At 44.9% G+C, this 16,605-nt stretch overlaps 2 protein-coding genes across 6 annotated transcripts in view; one reads left to right on the top strand and one right to left on the bottom strand.

Moving 5' to 3' along the window:
- ANO3 (anoctamin 3) overlaps window positions 1-16,605 on the bottom strand; it is a 370,397-nt gene that overhangs the window by 37,036 nt on the left and 316,756 nt on the right. For all 5 annotated transcript variants that reach the window (XM_045016234.1, XM_045016231.1, XM_045016232.1 and 2 more), the window contains one exon: window positions 16,228-16,288. In XM_045016234.1, the coding sequence (XP_044872169.1) occupies window positions 16,228-16,288 (61 nt within the window). The remainder of the gene's footprint in view (window positions 1-16,227; window positions 16,289-16,605) is intronic.
- On the top strand, window positions 2,966-13,459 carry MUC15 (mucin 15, cell surface associated). Its single transcript, XM_045016237.1, has 3 exons — window positions 2,966-3,686; window positions 5,459-5,614; window positions 13,302-13,459. The coding sequence occupies exons 1-3, from the start codon at window positions 2,966-2,968 to the stop codon at window positions 13,457-13,459; spliced, it is 1,035 nt and encodes a 344-aa protein (XP_044872172.1).

The following is a 16,605-nucleotide window of genomic DNA, read 5'->3' as shown; positions in this document are numbered from 1 at the left end:
GGCTTTCTAGGGCTGTAGGCTTGTTTCTGATCTGAATCTTAATGCTACACTAATACAAGACCGGTTAATTATTAGACACCAAGGGTTTCCAAGAAATGCAACCTAAATATAGCCTTAGAACTACTGTAAAAAAAAATCTTTGTGGCAAGGTGTTTTCTCCCTTTTTGTCCCCCAGGAAAAAAATTACAGGATTAAGGAAACCATGAAAACCACATTGTTCAGTAAGGATGCTGACTCTTTAGCATTATGAAACAGAAATGAAAGGTACAGTTAAAGTGAACTGTTAGTAATTTCCCTTGGTAGTTTCAAATTACAGTCAAGGTGAAATAAGACATATGACAAAACTCACTTTCTTCAGTAATGACATGGTTACTGATACCAAGAAAAAAAAGGGTCATGCCAGTGAGCTAAAACAATGGTACTTTCAAGATGAAAGCAAATATTTGAAAGCTTAGTAAAAGCTCATTTAAAGTTTTGCTTGCTTACTTTTCTGTAACTATTACTCAGATCAGAAAAATGTCCCTATACCCTAGTACAGTGAAAACAAAGCAACTTTCATTAATATAATTGTGAGAGTTGGCTGTTCAGTTACAGAGTTGTGACTCCAGATTAGCTCTAAACTGAAAGTTGCAATACTTATTTCTGTAAAATAATAATAAAAATAAAGTTTTTAATCTTTTATTTTTAGCTGACTAATTAAGGAATATTAATCCCACCTGGCAGATGACCATCCTCTATTGGGAGACTGATCAATTTATCAACATGGAAACAATATTTATAAACAGATTGCTGAAAGCTAAATCCCACAAATACACATACATACAGATTCCAGTCCTGGGCCCTACATCTTGTACCCACAGAAGTCAATGTGAGTTCAGTCACTGACTACAATGGGAGCAGGATCAGACCTAATGTCAGGTTCATTGACTAATAGCTGAAACTGAACCATATCAGCTATCAAATGACAGAAGTCTCTGTAGGGAGGGTGACACAGAGACAAGCTGGCTTACTTGTTAATTGCCAGTGTAGACAGGGGCGGCTCTAGGAATTTGGCCGCCCCAAGCAGGGCGGCACGCCGCAGGGGGCGCTCTGGTGGTCGCCAGTCCCGCGGCTCCAGGGGACCTCTTGCAGACGTGCCTGCGGAGGGTGCGCTGGTCCCACGGCTCCGGTGGAGCATCCGCAGGTGTGCCTGCGGGAGGTCCACCCAAGCCGTGGGACCAGCGCACCCTCCGCAGTCATGCCTGCGGGAGGTTCGCTGGTCCCACGGCTCCGGTGGACCTCCCGCAGGCATGACTGCGGAAGGTCTGCCAGAGCCGCCTGCCGCCCTGCCGGCAAAATGCCACCCCAAGTGCGCGCTTGGCGTGCTGGGGTCTGGAGCCGGCCCTGAGTGTAGACAAGCCTTGTGAGTCCCTATACTCATCCCTCTCCCCTGCTGTGCAGAGAGGAGCAAAGCCACAGTTCGATTTATAAAGTTGAAAGGAAAATGGGCCAGCCATTGGAGCTGAAGGGTTAAAGGGGAAGGAGCCAGGCCACTGCCTCTAGGCAGCATGTCTCCTTCCTACAGGCAACAAAACATGCATAAGTATAGTGGGTTAATTAACACTACTGAAAGTGGCGCTAACCTCCACATTTTAGTTTGTGATCTCTGCAGGGGTGGCTCCATGCCCCAGCACGCCAAGCACGTGCTTGGGGCGGCATACCACAGGGGCCCTCTGCCGGTCGCGTGGCAGGCAGCTCCGGTGGACTTCCCGCAGGCGTGTCTGCGGAGGGTCCACTGGTCCCGCGGCTCCGGTGAATCTCCCGCAGGCATCCCTCCCGGCGACTGGCAGAGTGCCCCCTACGGCATGCCGCCCTGCTTGGGGCGGCGAAATGTCTAGAGCTGCCCCTGGATCTCTGGGAAGTAATGGTAGCATGATCTCAAGCTGTTACTACTCTGGAAAGCTAGATAAGCATATGGCAATATGACTGTCTAAAGAGCCAAGAGATTGGGGATCAGAATTCTTCCTGATCCTTGGTTGAACATTTGCAAATCAGGGCACACTGAACTGCTTTGGTGTTGGACAGAGAAAGGAGTTCTGCTTCAGAAATGCAGTTCCACTAATGCCATGGGCTGGCTTAGCTGCTGAACTGTCATGATCCCCTGGCAGCAGCTGTATTCCTGTGATGGTCTCCCCCTCAAGGTCACAAAACATGTAAGGGAAATCATGACCTTCAAAGGCTAATTGCAGCAACAATTACACCACTTTGCATGGGAACACACTCTGTTACTTAGCTCTCCAGCCTTGCCACACCCCTATTACTCACATATTGCTGGATGTTACCATCTGACCAGAAAGCATCTGTTGCTGGAAGCATGCCCTTTCAGGCATGGGTCTTGGTGCAAGGGGGTCTTGGTTACATGTAATAGCAAGTTATTACAGACTGTGAGCTATAGAATGGAGGGGAGTATACAGCTTTGCCTATGGAAGCATGCAAAAAGCTTTGTTGCGGAACAGTAATGCTTTGGGAGAATATGATTACTATCAAGGAGTGCTAAGTTCTTAACATGCAAACCTTCAGATATGTCTACATTGCAATTAAACACTCACAGTTGGCCTGTGTCAGCTAAGTTGGGCTCATGGGACTCAGGCTGTAAAACTGTGGTGTAGATGTTTGCACTTGGGCTACAGCCCAGGGTTTGGGACCCTCCCCTGTCATAAAGCCCTGGGCCTGAATGTCTACACCACAATTTTACAGTCCCCTCAGCCCAAGCCTGACTCAGCTGCCACAGTTGTTTAACTGCAGCGTAGACATACCTTTAGGAACCTCCATGACTTCACTTCTCTAGTATCAAGCCACTGTAAATTGTCATCAACATGTCTGGGTCTTCATTGTCCAGCTCTCAGTTTCATATCATAAATTAAATCACTGAACTGTTCACTTCTTTCAGGCTCTCTACATAAAGAAACAAAACAAAGTCAATACCATGCTGCCTTCCAGTGGAATTCTTTTTATTTTGCTGCCGGTTAGTTTATGGTGGACCAGAAGCAATGGTTACAGTAGTACAGTCAGTACAAACACTGGCAATAGTTCAACTACAGATACAACTCCACCTACACACCAAGGAATTTCACATCAGTTAGGTCTTACTGAAGATAATGGAATAACTCCTTCTGCTATAAGCTATGTTGCACCAACAACGGGCATTAAAAATGCAACAGAAAGTACAGTAATAGAGAGCATCACTCAAAGCAATAGTGTATCTCAGAGTTCCTCTAACACAGTGTTATCTTTGATTTCACATGTGGATAAGGGTTCAACAGAGGGCACAAATACCTCTGCCAAAAACGTCAACAGAATCTCACCATCTTCAACAATATCCATAACCATGAGTGACACTTCCACAGTGACTGAAAGCAACATGCCTACAAATACTGGTGTATCATCGAAAACGGAAACCAAAAACTTCACTTCAGTCACCTATAAGACCAGTTCTACTGCAACAATCTCCACTAAAGACTCTCTAAAGAGCTCCACAGAAGTCTCATCCACGAACAGTCCATCAAATACACTGACCACATTATCCACACACAAGAGTGGCAGTGTCACAACAGACTTCAAAACAATTTCACAGACTACAAAAAACGTACACCAGAATTTCACCAACCATTCTATAGTCCCATCAAATCCGAAAGAACCCAATAAAGGTAAAGGTTTAATTACAGTAAAAAAAGTTCAACGAAGTAATGATGCTGAACACTAAAACGTTTACATTGTCTGAAAAGCTGTAAAGTTGTGTGAACTGCTTCACATAAAACTAGTCCTCACCTGAGAGTTTTTTTAAATTAAAAAAAAAAAGTAGGTTTCAGAGTAGCAGCCGTGTTAGTCTGTATCTGCAAAAAGAACAGGAGTACTTGTGGCACCTTAGAGACTAACAAATTTATTTGAGCATAAGCTTTTGTGGGCTACAGCCCACTTCATCAGATGCATAGAATGTAGTAAGAAATATATATGCATACAGAGAACATGAAAAGGTGGAAGTAGCCGTACCAACCATAAGAGGCTAATTAATTAAGATGAGGTATTATCAGCAGGAGAAAAAATAAATTGTAGTGATAATCAAGATGGCCCATTTTAGACAGTTGACAAGAAGGTGTGAGCATACTTAACATGGAGAAATAGATTCAATATGTGTAATGGCCCAGACACTTCCAGTCTCTATTCAAACCCAAGTTAATGGTATCTAGTTTACATATTAATTCAAGCTCAGCAGTTTCTCATTAGAGTCTGTTTTTGAAGCTTTTCTGTAGTAAAATTGCCACCTTTAAGTCTGTTACTGAGTGACCAGAGAGGTTGACATGTTCGCCTACTGGTTTTTGAATGTTATGATTCTTGATGTCAGATTTGTGTCCATTTATTCTTTTGCGTAGAGACTGTCCGGTTTGGTCAATCGGTACAATCCCCATGCTCAAAGCATTTAAAGCAACAAATTAATCATTTCTTAAGCATGAAGGACACAGAGTGCAAAACACTTGTGACTAAAGCCTTCAATTTATAAATAATGCCCAAATGGATTGCTTACCATGTATTTTATTACTATCAATTTGGTTAAGCCTGAGGAAACAATACAGAGTAAAACCAAAAATAGCATTTCTCTATTCTGCTCTTTCAGATTCGGGCTTCAGTGAATGAGAAAGGAAGATTAGAAGACATAATATTTTTATACCATTAATTTGCCTGCAGTCTTATCAGACAGAAAATGCTTTTCCAGCATATACAGTACAGTTTACACTAAGAACTGGAGGCTATCTTCATGCTTTCAAAATTCTCTCTTTAGCTCTAATAATTACAATGTATCAAGACTTTTTGCCTAAAGTGACTTTGAAAGAGGGCATTCAAAGAAGATCTAAAACTTTTCTTTGAATTTTCACAAAACCCAAGACAAATGCTGGGGAGAAAAAAAAATTATTTTTCTACCTGAAAAACTAAAAAAGTTACAGCCAACATTTCCATATTTCTGATTTTGGATGCCCAACAAAGTGTCTGAAAAATTGGGCACCCAAAAACAGAGGCACCTAAAATCACAGGCTAGCTTTATAGTTTGCTCTAAATACTTACAATTGTTACATTAAAGAGATTTTATCAGAGGACAGTGCAAAAGGCCTTGTGGTTAGAGTAGGTGTCTGGGAACCACACCTCGTGGGTTCTATTCACAGCTGTTGGTCAAATACTTGCTTGACTGGGAAAAGTTATACTAAAACATTTTTGTGCCACAGTTTTCCCATTTGTAAATAAGAGAGAGTCATACTTCCTTACTTCACAGGATTGTTGAGGGGCTGACTTAATTATCGTCTCTAAAGTGAAATATGTCAGAGTGGGCCAGATTCTCAACTTGTGTAAAATGTCAGCTGCGGATCTGGCCCTATAGATTTATAAATTTTCATTAGAATAATTTCTTTATCCTTTTTCTCTCTCCCAGAGAATCGCCACAGTGCAGGAGTAGTGCTTGGTGCGATTGTGGGAGCCATTCTAGGATCTGCATTAATTGGTCTGATTGGGTACTTTATATGTGGGAAAAGAAAGTCTGGCTCATTTTCCCATCAACGACTTTATGATGACACAAGGAGTGAACCAGGTAAAGAATATCACAAATGTTCCCGGAGTAGAAGGACTTTCCTATTCTGCACAGAACCCTGGAGGTGAAATTTTGCCCCACGGAAGTCAATGGAGCTAGGATTTCACTGCTATTCTTTTTTATTTAGAGTGTACAAATCAGTTTGGCAAATGGTTTTTAAGTACATCCAGGGCTTCTCAGTATTCATAAACAGGGAGAGGGAATTTTTAAAAAAATCTTCGGTAAATTTTGTATTGAGAGAAGAGTTTAGGGTATTTCTGCTCTGCACAGTTAATCCCAAGTGCAAGCATCCCACAGCAAAGCCCTACCCACTTTATTTTGTCCTCACTGTTCTGCAATAGCCTGGGTATGCCTGGAGACATATCCCATAGTTTTGTGCTGAGACACTTTAGAGGATGCTCTCTCAGTCAGTCAATTGTAGGAGGATTTGTCTGTCCTTCAGAGGAAATTGTGGGAAGCCATTGGTTGGAGGACTATCAGCAATGGAAAGATTTTGCCTGTGTCCTCACTGCAAAGTTGCTGGGTTCCAGCCCAAGTTAAAACAGAACTTGGACACTAACCCATACCACCATCTGGGTGCATAAAGCACCTCCAACCCAATGTCACAGGTTTTTCTGTGTGGATGGTAGGGAAGTTTGGCCTAAAATCCAGGTTTAACTGTACAGTGAAGATAGTCCCTTTAGACTTTGATACCATTTCATATATACAAAGTAGCTAAACAACATGTAACACCTTGGCCCTAGCTGAGTAAGTTCATACTAAGTGGAATTTGTACAACTACTGAGTTGAATGAACAGCAGTCATTGCCAATCAGTATCATTAAGCCAATGGGTTATCTGCAAACTCCCTTGTAAATAAATCCAGGAGGATACCATTCATGTGTTTTCAGAACTTCAGTACCCAAAAATATCCATGCTTACAAATTAACATGGGTTACACAGAATAATTTTGAGGTCGCAAGGTAAAATTGTAATCAAAGAAGAAGATTAATAAGATACATCAACTACAATATCTACTATAGAACACCACTAGCATAAAAGACTGCAACACAAAACCCATGTTAGCAGGAATAACGATGGAAGTTTCCAAAGACGTGCACATTTGTATTTACGGTCTCAAGGTATAAAGTGCACACAAAGATTAAAAAACCCCAAACCAAACAAAAAAACCTCACAAGGCACAAGTAGGTATCAGTTACTGTACAAGTAGCTCTAAAGGAGAGAAATAAATCAACAGTCTAACTCAGCATTTTAATAGGCATTTTCTGTCTTTAGGTTTGCTTTTGTGACTGCTGCAGCTTTGAGGCTGAAGGCAGAATTTCACTGTAGTGATCCATTTTATTGAGCTGCCTTGATTTTAAATTCTTGTTATTTTGAAATGAGCCAGACATACATATACCTCACAAGTTAAAAGTCTAGCACTCAACACATTAATCTATTATGCTTCTGTCTAGCATAGACTAAAGAGCTTTTTAATCTTCATTGCCTCACAGAATCAATAAAAACCAACCACAAGACAACACTTCAGAACAGAGATCTAAATTACTATCATCAAACATAGCCAAGAATATTTTCAGCATTTTCTCTTATAGACAATAGATTAGTGTTTAGTAAAATATGGCCTATGCATAATTATTAATGCATAGTAGCCAGTGATCAAACACCTCCAGAACATTTTTTTCCATGTGTTGAAACATGTTGCACTCAGATTATTGTAGTTTTTATTTTTTGATTACAGTGCATTAGTTTCCTGTTTAAGAGAAAAGTATGTGTAATGTATCTAGAAGTTTGTGAATACACACGTATGCACATACCCACTGCTCTTTCCGTAACTGTATACAAAAGAAAAAAAATGAGTGTTCCCACATTCAAAATATGCAGGGGAAGTGAATTAAATTTCTTTTACTCTATTTTTAAAAATCTCTCCCCCCCATGTAGGCGTATGTAAGAATGTAATTCTTAATGTGTTGAATCATAATTTGGAAAACAATGCCATTGTCCGGCTATAATGGAAGTAGGACAGGAGATACTGGATGTGGTTTAATTAAGCCTCAATTTTATTCTTAAATGACTGGGAGTACCTGGCAGATAAGTGTACAGTGCAGGTAATTCCATAATCAGTTAAATACATACCCGAGCAGCTTCCATCAGCTTTTCCCCTTACCCATCCTGGTTCCCAGCCAATCTGCTGCTGGAGCCTCACCATCCCCCCTCCCCTCCCCTGAATGAGGGTTAAGGGTGGGGGCGTGGCTATAATGCATAGTGAGTTGGTTTCCTGCCATACCAGTCACAGGAGCCCTGAACAGCCCCTCCCCCCCGCATTTCTGCTCCTTTAAATCCTTTACCAATCCATTTTATTTCATCACTATACTCTTCCCTACAGAGTCCTTGCACTGGACATCTGCCCCACGTTTACATAATGAGTTGCAACATCATATCTGAAGTCCTGTTTCATGTTTGCCCCAGCTAAGGCCCCCAGAACTTACTGTGCATAAGGCAACCCTTCCCGCCCCACATATACTTAATGTTGGCCAATCTGGCAGTGAGGGACAAATTCCTTCCCAGACCCCTGAGAAAGGAGTGACCAGCACAATGTCGACAGCAGCATAGGCGCCGGGTTATATGGGCTCCAGGAGCCCCAGCCCCAGGAATATTCAGGGCTGGGGGCTGTGCTCCACAAATAACTGGAGCTGGAATTCTCCCCTGGCCCTGCCTGGAGCAGGCACCGGCCCCTGGCTGCCACTACCACCACCCCCAGCCCCGGAGCATCCCCGCCCACCCAGTAGCGTAGTGGGGTGGAAGGGGGGAAGCAGCCGCTCCCCAGGGCCGCCCAGAGGATTCCGGGGGCCCGGGGTCTTCGGCGGCGGGGGGCCCTTCCATTCCAGGACCCGCCGCCGAAGTGCCCCGAAGACCCGCGGCGGGAGCCCCCCGCCGCCGAATTACCGCCGAAGCGGGACCCGCCGCTGAAGTGCAGCCCGGTCTTCGGCGGTAATTCGGCCGGGGGGGGTCCCCGCCGCGGGTCTTCGGGGCACTTCGGCGGCGGGTCCCAGAACAGAAGGGCCCCCCCGCTGAAGACCAGGCTGCACTTCGGCGGCGGGTCCCGCTTCCCCCCCGCCCCGGCCCCAGCCTCTTACCCCCGGCTCCCTTCTCGCCCGGAGTCTCAGCGCCTCGCCGGAACAGCCGCAGCGTGTGGCCGGCGGGGCCTGAGCTCCGCCCCGCTCAGAGCCGCGTGGTGAGGGGGCGGGGCTGGGAGCTCCACGCCGAGCGGAGGCAGCTGAGCTCAGTCCGGAGCTCCCAGCCCCGCCCCCTGACCACGCGGCCCTGAGCGGGGCGGGGCTCAGGGGCCCCGGCGGAGACTCGGCGCTTGATGCGCTGAGGCTCCAGGAGAGGGGCGGAGGCGGGAGCCTCCGCTGTTCTCTTGGGGGCCCCTGCGGAGCCCGGGGCCTGGGGCAAATTGCCCCCTTTGCCTCCCCCTCTGGGCGGCCCTGCCGCTCCCTTTTGAGCACATTTTACAAAATCAGCAACCTTTCCAGGCAGCCAGCACTGGGCTCCGGACTTGGAGTCCGGACCGGGTTTTGCATGTGGCTGCCAGCTGGCTCTGGGCCCTGCACCGCCCTCCTGCAGGGGGCTGCAGGCAGGTCGGCTGGTTGTCGGGCTCCCCGGGGGTGAGGAGGAGGAGGCGCCCATCCGCTCTCAGCTGCCCAGTTCCCTGAGCCGGCCGGGGTGGGCTCTGCCGGGAGGGGCCGCAGGGCAGCTCCCCCAAGTGCGGCGGGGGACTGAGGAGCAGCAGCCCCGTGCAGAGCAAGGCAGCCATGCGGCAGGCAAGGGGGCTCTGAAGCTCAGCTGGTGCCCGTGGAGAGGGAAGGAAAAGGGGAGGGGGGGGATGTTTTTTTCTCCTGGTCTCTCTTCAGCGGAGGAGGCTGAGGGATCAGCAGGGCCAGGAGGCAAAGGAGCAACTTTGGGTTATTGCCCCCCACACTTACCCTCCCTCAGTGTTGCACCTGGGGCTGTGAAACGGTGCTTAGTGCAGCTTGTGAAGGGGGTGGGGGTAAAGGTGCTTTAAGGTGCCAGTTGTGTCTCCTCAGTCTCACTGCTGACTAGCTGCAGACCCAGTGCTCAGAACTCAGCAATGTTCTCAGGGACTGCACAGTGCTCTATAGGAGTTTTCAATTACCTGCTAAATGCTTCCCCAATGCCACCTTTTCACTCAGCTACATCCTGAATAGTGGGGACTGGGGGCGGGGGAGTGGGGAGTGTAGCTGATGCCAATTTGAGGTGAATAGTCTCTTGGCCAGATTCTACTGCGTTTATGGTGCTTTGTGCCATGGGCTGGAGCAAAGTGGCTGGTGGATAACCAGGAATCTGGTTAATAATTGTTCTCTAAATTCAGCTTTCTTCTTTCTCTCTCTCTGAATTATCACTAATTCAAAATAGTAGCGTGCAAGCTGACTGGATAATGATAATAGCATAATCTCTTGTTATAGCACTGTAAACCCTACTACCTGATTAGTAATTGGATATGTTGGCTGGCACCTTTTTTTACGTGTTCGCTCCCCCTGATGTTAGAACCTGGCTACACCACTGGGGAGGGGAGCTTCCTAGACCTGAGCAGCTGGGGCTTGGGTGAATTTTGTGATACTCTGCCCCTCCCCAGCCACCACCCTGCACCCCCCACTCCTGCACCATGCTGGGCAAGGGGCAGCCCCATCCCCAGTGAGGCTATGGTGAGGGGTGGCAGCAGGGGAGGCCACACGTGATGGCAACTCCCCCAGCCCGGTACCCACCATAGGGGAGGCGAGCGGGCTTTCTGGACCTGAGAGGGACCCTAGGAGCATGTGCAGTGACTGGGGGGGAGAAGAGGGGTCCCTCGCCTGGAGCTTGCTGCTGCCAGGGAGGGTGGAGGGGAGTCCTCTCTGGCCCTAGCCCTGGGGCAGCCTGTCTGCACCCCAAGTTCCTTATCCCCAGCCCTGCCCCAGAGTCCTCACCTGACGGGAAAAACACGCTACTTAAATTTGGTGGTCAATTTAGAGTATCATAGAATATCAGGGTTTGAAGGGACCTCAGGAGGTATCTAGTCCAACCTCCTGCTCAAAGCAAGACCAATTCCCAACTAAATCATCCCAGCCAGGGCTTTGTCAAGCCGGGCCTTAAAAACCTCTAAGGAAGGAGATTCCACCACCTCCCTAGGTAACCCATTCCAGTGCTTCACCACCCTCTTAGTGAAAAAGTTTTTCTTAATATCCAACCTAAACCTCCCCCACTGCAACTTGAGACCATTACTCTTTGTTCTGTCCTCTGCTACCACTGAGAACAGTCTAGATCCATCCTCTTTGGAACCCTCTTTCAGGTAGTTGAAAGCAGCTATCAAATCCACCCTCATTCTTCTCTTCTGCAGACTAAACAATCCCAGTTCCCTCAGCCTCTCCTCAGAAGTCATGTGCTCCAGCCCCCTAATCATTTTTGTTGCCCTCCACTGGACTCTCCAATTTTTCCACATCCTTCTTTGCAATGTGGGGCCCAAAACTGGACATAGTACTCTAGATGAGGCCTCATCAATGTTGAATAGAGGAGAATGATCATGTCTCTCGATCTGCTGGCAGTGCCCCTACTCATACAGCCCAAAATGCTGTTAGCCTTCTTGACAAAGGCCAGAGGAGGGAGTGTCAGTTCCTGTGCGGACTTCCGGGAAGTGCATGGTGTGGAAGGGGATGCTGGGATGCTCTGGAACCACTCCTTCAAAGCCAGTCAGGACTCTGGGGGAGCCTCCTCTCTGAGCATACTGTCTCCAGGGCAAGAAGCTTACACCTTCCTGGGTCTGACCTCAGAGCATTCAGCATGCTCTTCCACACTGTGTGCTTTCCGCAGTGAGTCCGCCCAGGCGGGGTCCTGGGGCAGCCAGAGATCCCTGCACCCCAACTCCGCAGTCAGATGTGACTCACAGCCAGACTGTAAAACAGAAGGTTTATTAGATGACAGGATCACAGTCTAGAACAGAGCTTGTGGGTACAGAAAACAGGACCCCTCAGTCAGGTCCATCTTGCGGGGTGGGGAGCCCAGACCCAGGTTCTGGGCCTCTCCCCATTTCCCCAGCCAGCTCCAAACTGACACTCTCTCCTCTGGCCTTTGTGTCTCAATTCCGGACAAGGAGGCCACCTGATCTTTGTCCCCAACACCTTCAGTTGGCACCTTGCAGAGGAAGCTGAGGCACCCACACAGTATTCAGAGAAAATATTAACATTCCCACTTCATCACAACAGGTGCAACAAAATATAATACTGTATATTGAAGTAGGCAAGTGCTGCTTCTGACTTTCCACTTTTAATTGACCCTTGTAATCTTGTGGCACTGACGCGTTGTAGCTTCATTTTATATCGGCTTACAGGGCGGGAGCGGGGGGGGGGGGAGGCACCATTTTGGGCCCCACCAAGAATTATACAAACTTGCCGCCCATGGACAGCAGGTCCTGACAAAACCTAATATTTAACCACTTCCATGGGTAGGTGCTGATCCAGGTAAAAGAGGGCTTTTCCTGCACTCCATGGACCTATATAGTCTCCCCTCTCCTCTGGTCCCCTGGCGGGAGTGGGTCAGCCTCCCCATGCTGAACTGGTCTGCCATTGCAGCAGAAAGTCACTCCCTGGCTCTCTAACCCTTAAAGGGGTACTCACTTTTTCCAGCACACCAGACAATGGCACTCACTGCTCCATGTGCAGAGAGGTCATTCATGCACAGCTGTTCCATTATTATTAATATAGATTTATATCACAGTAGCACCTGGACACCCCAATCAAGACTATAGCCCTATTGTGCCTGATGTTTGAGACATGTAACATTATTTTCTGTTACAGATAAACTATGCTGGTTTATTGTATATGTCCTGTAAACATGTTACTAGTAGGGCCATAATGAATTGTGCAACCAAGTAGTGCACTTTGTAGGCATAACCCCCTCCCCGCCGCAAAAAAACCCAAACAAAACCAAAAAATTAAAGATCCATGTAAGTGTTTATGATAGTGGATGGTTAAACACTGACCAGTTCTGGCATAATTATGGACCTATATTGTACAATATACATTTTGGATACCAATTGTTTTACAAACACAGATCCAAGAACATTAAAAACAGAAATCCAGTGTAAAGTCACTGGCACTATTCATGTGCAGACATTTTCTGACATTTCTATGTTTCCACTCAGATCTTCAAAAGAAGAAAATTTTGCTGTTTTGATCATTTTCTTGACAGTAAAGAAACATGGAAGAGATTGAATATACTATAGTTTATGGTATAGTTTGGAGTCAATCTAGTCCCAGAGTCGTTTGGATTATTCATCTTTGAGTGAAAAAAATTAACTGCAATGTTTTTAGTGAAACAGTGTTATTCTTTTTCAACTGAAGAGAGGAAAGATGGTCTTATTGCTAAAGCACCACTCAGGTAAACAGACATCTTGTGTGAGCAAGCCACTGAGAACCCAATCCAAAGCCCTTTGAAGTCAATTTACTGACTTCAGTGGGCTTTGAATCAGATCCTGAATCTTTCTCTACCTCAGTTCCTCATCTGTAAAAAGGGGACAGCAACTTTTTTCTACCTTAGGTGTTGCAAGATTAAATATATTAATGTTGAGGCACTCAGACACTAAAGCGATAAGCACCACTGAAAAACCTATAAATAATCATGATGTATTTTTCCAGGTCTCCGATTAGATAATTCATCACATGATGTGAGCTTTGGTGATTTGTCTTATTACAACCCCAGCACAACAAACGAACCAGCAGCACCGAACAGCAGAGGAAGACCTTATGATGGCATTCCAATGGGTGACATGACTTCATCTCAACCCTCAGCATAATGTCTGTGGGTAACGTCCGCTGGCTTCAGATTACAAACTCGTTTGTGATCTATGTGCCTTGTTTTACATACATAATCCTATGGCTATTAACATGAAAGGCTTTGGATTGCATATCTGAAATCACAAGATATATTAACACATGCCAGTCATACACTGCTATGCCAGAGCACCACTGTCCCAGTTGGTAATTAAACTAAATTCAATGCTCAATCTGCTTCTGTGTTAAAAGGCACTATGCAATCTTTTAAAAAACAATATTAGCAAACTGCACAGAAACACACAAAATCCTGTTTGTTGCACCTGGGCAACTTCTTTTGGCTTCAGTCGAGGTTGCAAACATATAACGGAGCAAAATAAGACCAGGACTCTAAGGAAAGTTTAGCACCAAGACAAAATAACCGTAATGACTATCTTGATGAGAAGCAGCTTTCTTCAAATGTCATTTCAATCAGATCTGCTGCTCGGGGGATTTCCTCCTTGCCTTGATATTTGCATCTTCCTGAGAGAAAAAGCTATAAGGCACTGGTTTTAATTACATTACTTACAGCTTGCAATTTGCCAGGCCAAAGTGAATTACTGTTTAGCATGAAAAGAATTTGCTCACACCGAGTTACAATTACTACAAAAAGGAGACCACAAGAATGAACAGTCAACACTTCCTCCTCCTCTGCACCAGTTGGTCTATTATCTGCATTGCAGGTTAGGATCTGTAGAAATGATGCAGCATATTTTGGGATGGGCTACGTGGAAGGAATGAATTCTCTTTGGGTAAAAAATATAAAAAGAATCCAGAAAACCACAGACTAGTTTAAAATCTTGCTCATTCAGCAAGTCTAAAAATCATTGAGAGATCCAAAATAATAGTATAATGTATCTGTTTATAGCCACCTAAGATGCCTAAAGACATAAGAAGAGCTTTAGGAAGGTAAAATATTACTGGTAAGAACAACATGATGCTTAGGGGTCTTAAAGATTAAGGGGCCTAATATTTGTGTGGGACATATGTTTATTGCTGTGGATCTTAGTGTGTTATTAAGAGTGGACACAGTGGAACTACACCCACAAATATCAGCTGAGAACCTGGCCATGAGTGTGTTAAGTTCACAAAGAAAAAAGAAATAAGACGTTAAACGTCACTCATTTGCAGCTGTGATAATCTAATGTAAGTAAGTGTATAAGTGAACCATGACTACAGGGAAACAAAATTAAAATCTCCATCACTGTGCTGGGTCTTCAAAGCACCCTGAACTGTCAGAGGTTTGACCATGAGGGTAAATGGAATTTCCCTTGACTTTTTTTTTCTGGTATACCCTCTGCTTTAGAGAGTATCACAGGGTTGATACAGGATCCAGGTCTAAAGAGCAATTGCTAGAGGGCCACTCTATCAGTGCTGTCTGCCTCAGAGAAAGCAAGGACTTTGCTTTAGGATTGGGGAGAAGCCAGAAAAGCTCAGGGGATTATTTCATTATTCTGGACATTCATACTAAACAAAAAGTTGACACAAGTAGCTCCTGGGTGATAGCTAAGGACTGCACACATATCTGCATATTGTATGCAGAAGGACAAACCACATGGCCATGAATGAAAAGTTTTTGTGGCTTTATATAATTAAATAATTACAGGAACCATTATGTTGTGTGCTTACAACAGCGAGGTGGGGATGTAACAATGAAATGCCACAGTTGCAAGCATTACAAGTGCACACACCAGATGTTTTCATTGTTTTTGTCTCCTATTGATCACCCCTTTTTTTTAAATTTAATTAAGTTGTTTGATTATCTATTTTTACCAGCAAAGACATCAAAACATGAATGATGTTCAACCACACATTGTGGATTAACACTTTTGAAACCCCCTCTCTTCCCCTTTGCACTTGCTGCATCTGGGAGAGTGAGAAATGCCTGTTCATGTGTATTATATAAATACAACATCTGCGTGGCATTTAACCTCACCACAATGGTACAGCATTGGTTTCAATAGAGGCAGTGCTCTGTGTGGACCAATGTTAAAGTCTCAGGGTACAAATATGCAGCACTTTCACAGAAAGAACTATCTACCCATCTATCTCAGATGTTTGCAGCATGCTAATCTTGTTATAATCTAGGTGTTGCCACTGACTTCCCATTGCAAACTTGTTATTGACTGCAATGAAAGATAACTGGATCAGACCCCTCAGTATTGTAAAAACTGCATTTGCCTGCTTTTGAACAAAGAAATGTTACACAATGGCAACTCCTGTTCAAGAGTCACCTCTGAGCATTTACTCTTTGTTTGATGCCTCCTGGTGTGGAGCATGATGTCACAGTGAATGCAGAGAGGCCCTGGAAGAACAGAATAATTACATGAAACCTTCCTGTAAATAGTTAGCACAAAACCCTCTGACCTGCCTTTAACTCACTGTAAGTAGCCTTCACCTACAAGCTTTCAAATCTGTTAATCTTACAGTGCTTCACATTGGATTACACTGATTTTGGCTCCAAACCTTCATGTTACTCTGTGTGAGTGGACCCCCATGAGGCTCTGCACACGACATAGATTGCAGGATTAAAGGCCTTATTTTTCTAGTCATTACATTTTGTACATAAATTAGTAGTGTAGTATTTTTATGTCCTATTAGTACAAAAATTGATTTGATGAAAATAGGAAAATATAAACAAACATGGATACTACTTGCTTAACATTACATTAAACTTCAAATCCCTCTAAAACCAATAGTCATCTATGGAAGGAGAGGTGAACAGAACACTTTGCAAGGTAAATGGACTTACCCCATATTGCCATAAAAATAGCAAAGAAGACAGTCCCTCCATTATCAAACAAATGTGTAACCTAAGCAGAAAGTAAAACACATAATGCAAAATAAATAACAATACCACTTTACATTCATATAGTATTCCCACCCCACGCACACCAAAAAAAATATCAAAACATGCTTTACACGTTTTAGACCCCAAAATATAGGCATCCTAATAGGAAGCCCTAATCTCACATAAAGGTGCACACATCATCATTTACATGCACAATTCCATTCACCCCTCACTATTCCCATTGCTAGTCCAGGCCTGAATCATCTTTCATTGCAATTCCCACTCTGGCCTCAGTCATCTTTAATGTGTCCAAAATACTGTCTCAAAACTCAGTTACTT

Source organism: Mauremys mutica, chromosome 4 (genome assembly GCF_020497125.1).
Source record: "Mauremys mutica isolate MM-2020 ecotype Southern chromosome 4, ASM2049712v1, whole genome shotgun sequence".
Classification (NCBI taxonomy): domain Eukaryota; kingdom Metazoa; phylum Chordata; order Testudines; family Geoemydidae; genus Mauremys; species Mauremys mutica.
This window is presented reverse-complemented; position numbering and strand designations above follow the sequence as displayed.

Excerpts from the sequence above, each read along its gene's own strand:
- MUC15 (XM_045016237.1), top strand. The coding sequence starts at position 2,966 with ATGCTGCCTTCCAGTGGAATTCTTTTTATTTTGCTGCCGGTTAGTTTA. Across the intron at positions 3,687-5,458 it reads TCCGAAAGAACCCAATAAAG|AGAATCGCCACAGTGCAGGA; the intron begins GTAAAGGTTTAA and ends TCTCTCTCCCAG. Across the intron at positions 5,615-13,301 it reads TGACACAAGGAGTGAACCAG|GTCTCCGATTAGATAATTCA; the intron begins GTAAAGAATATC and ends GTATTTTTCCAG.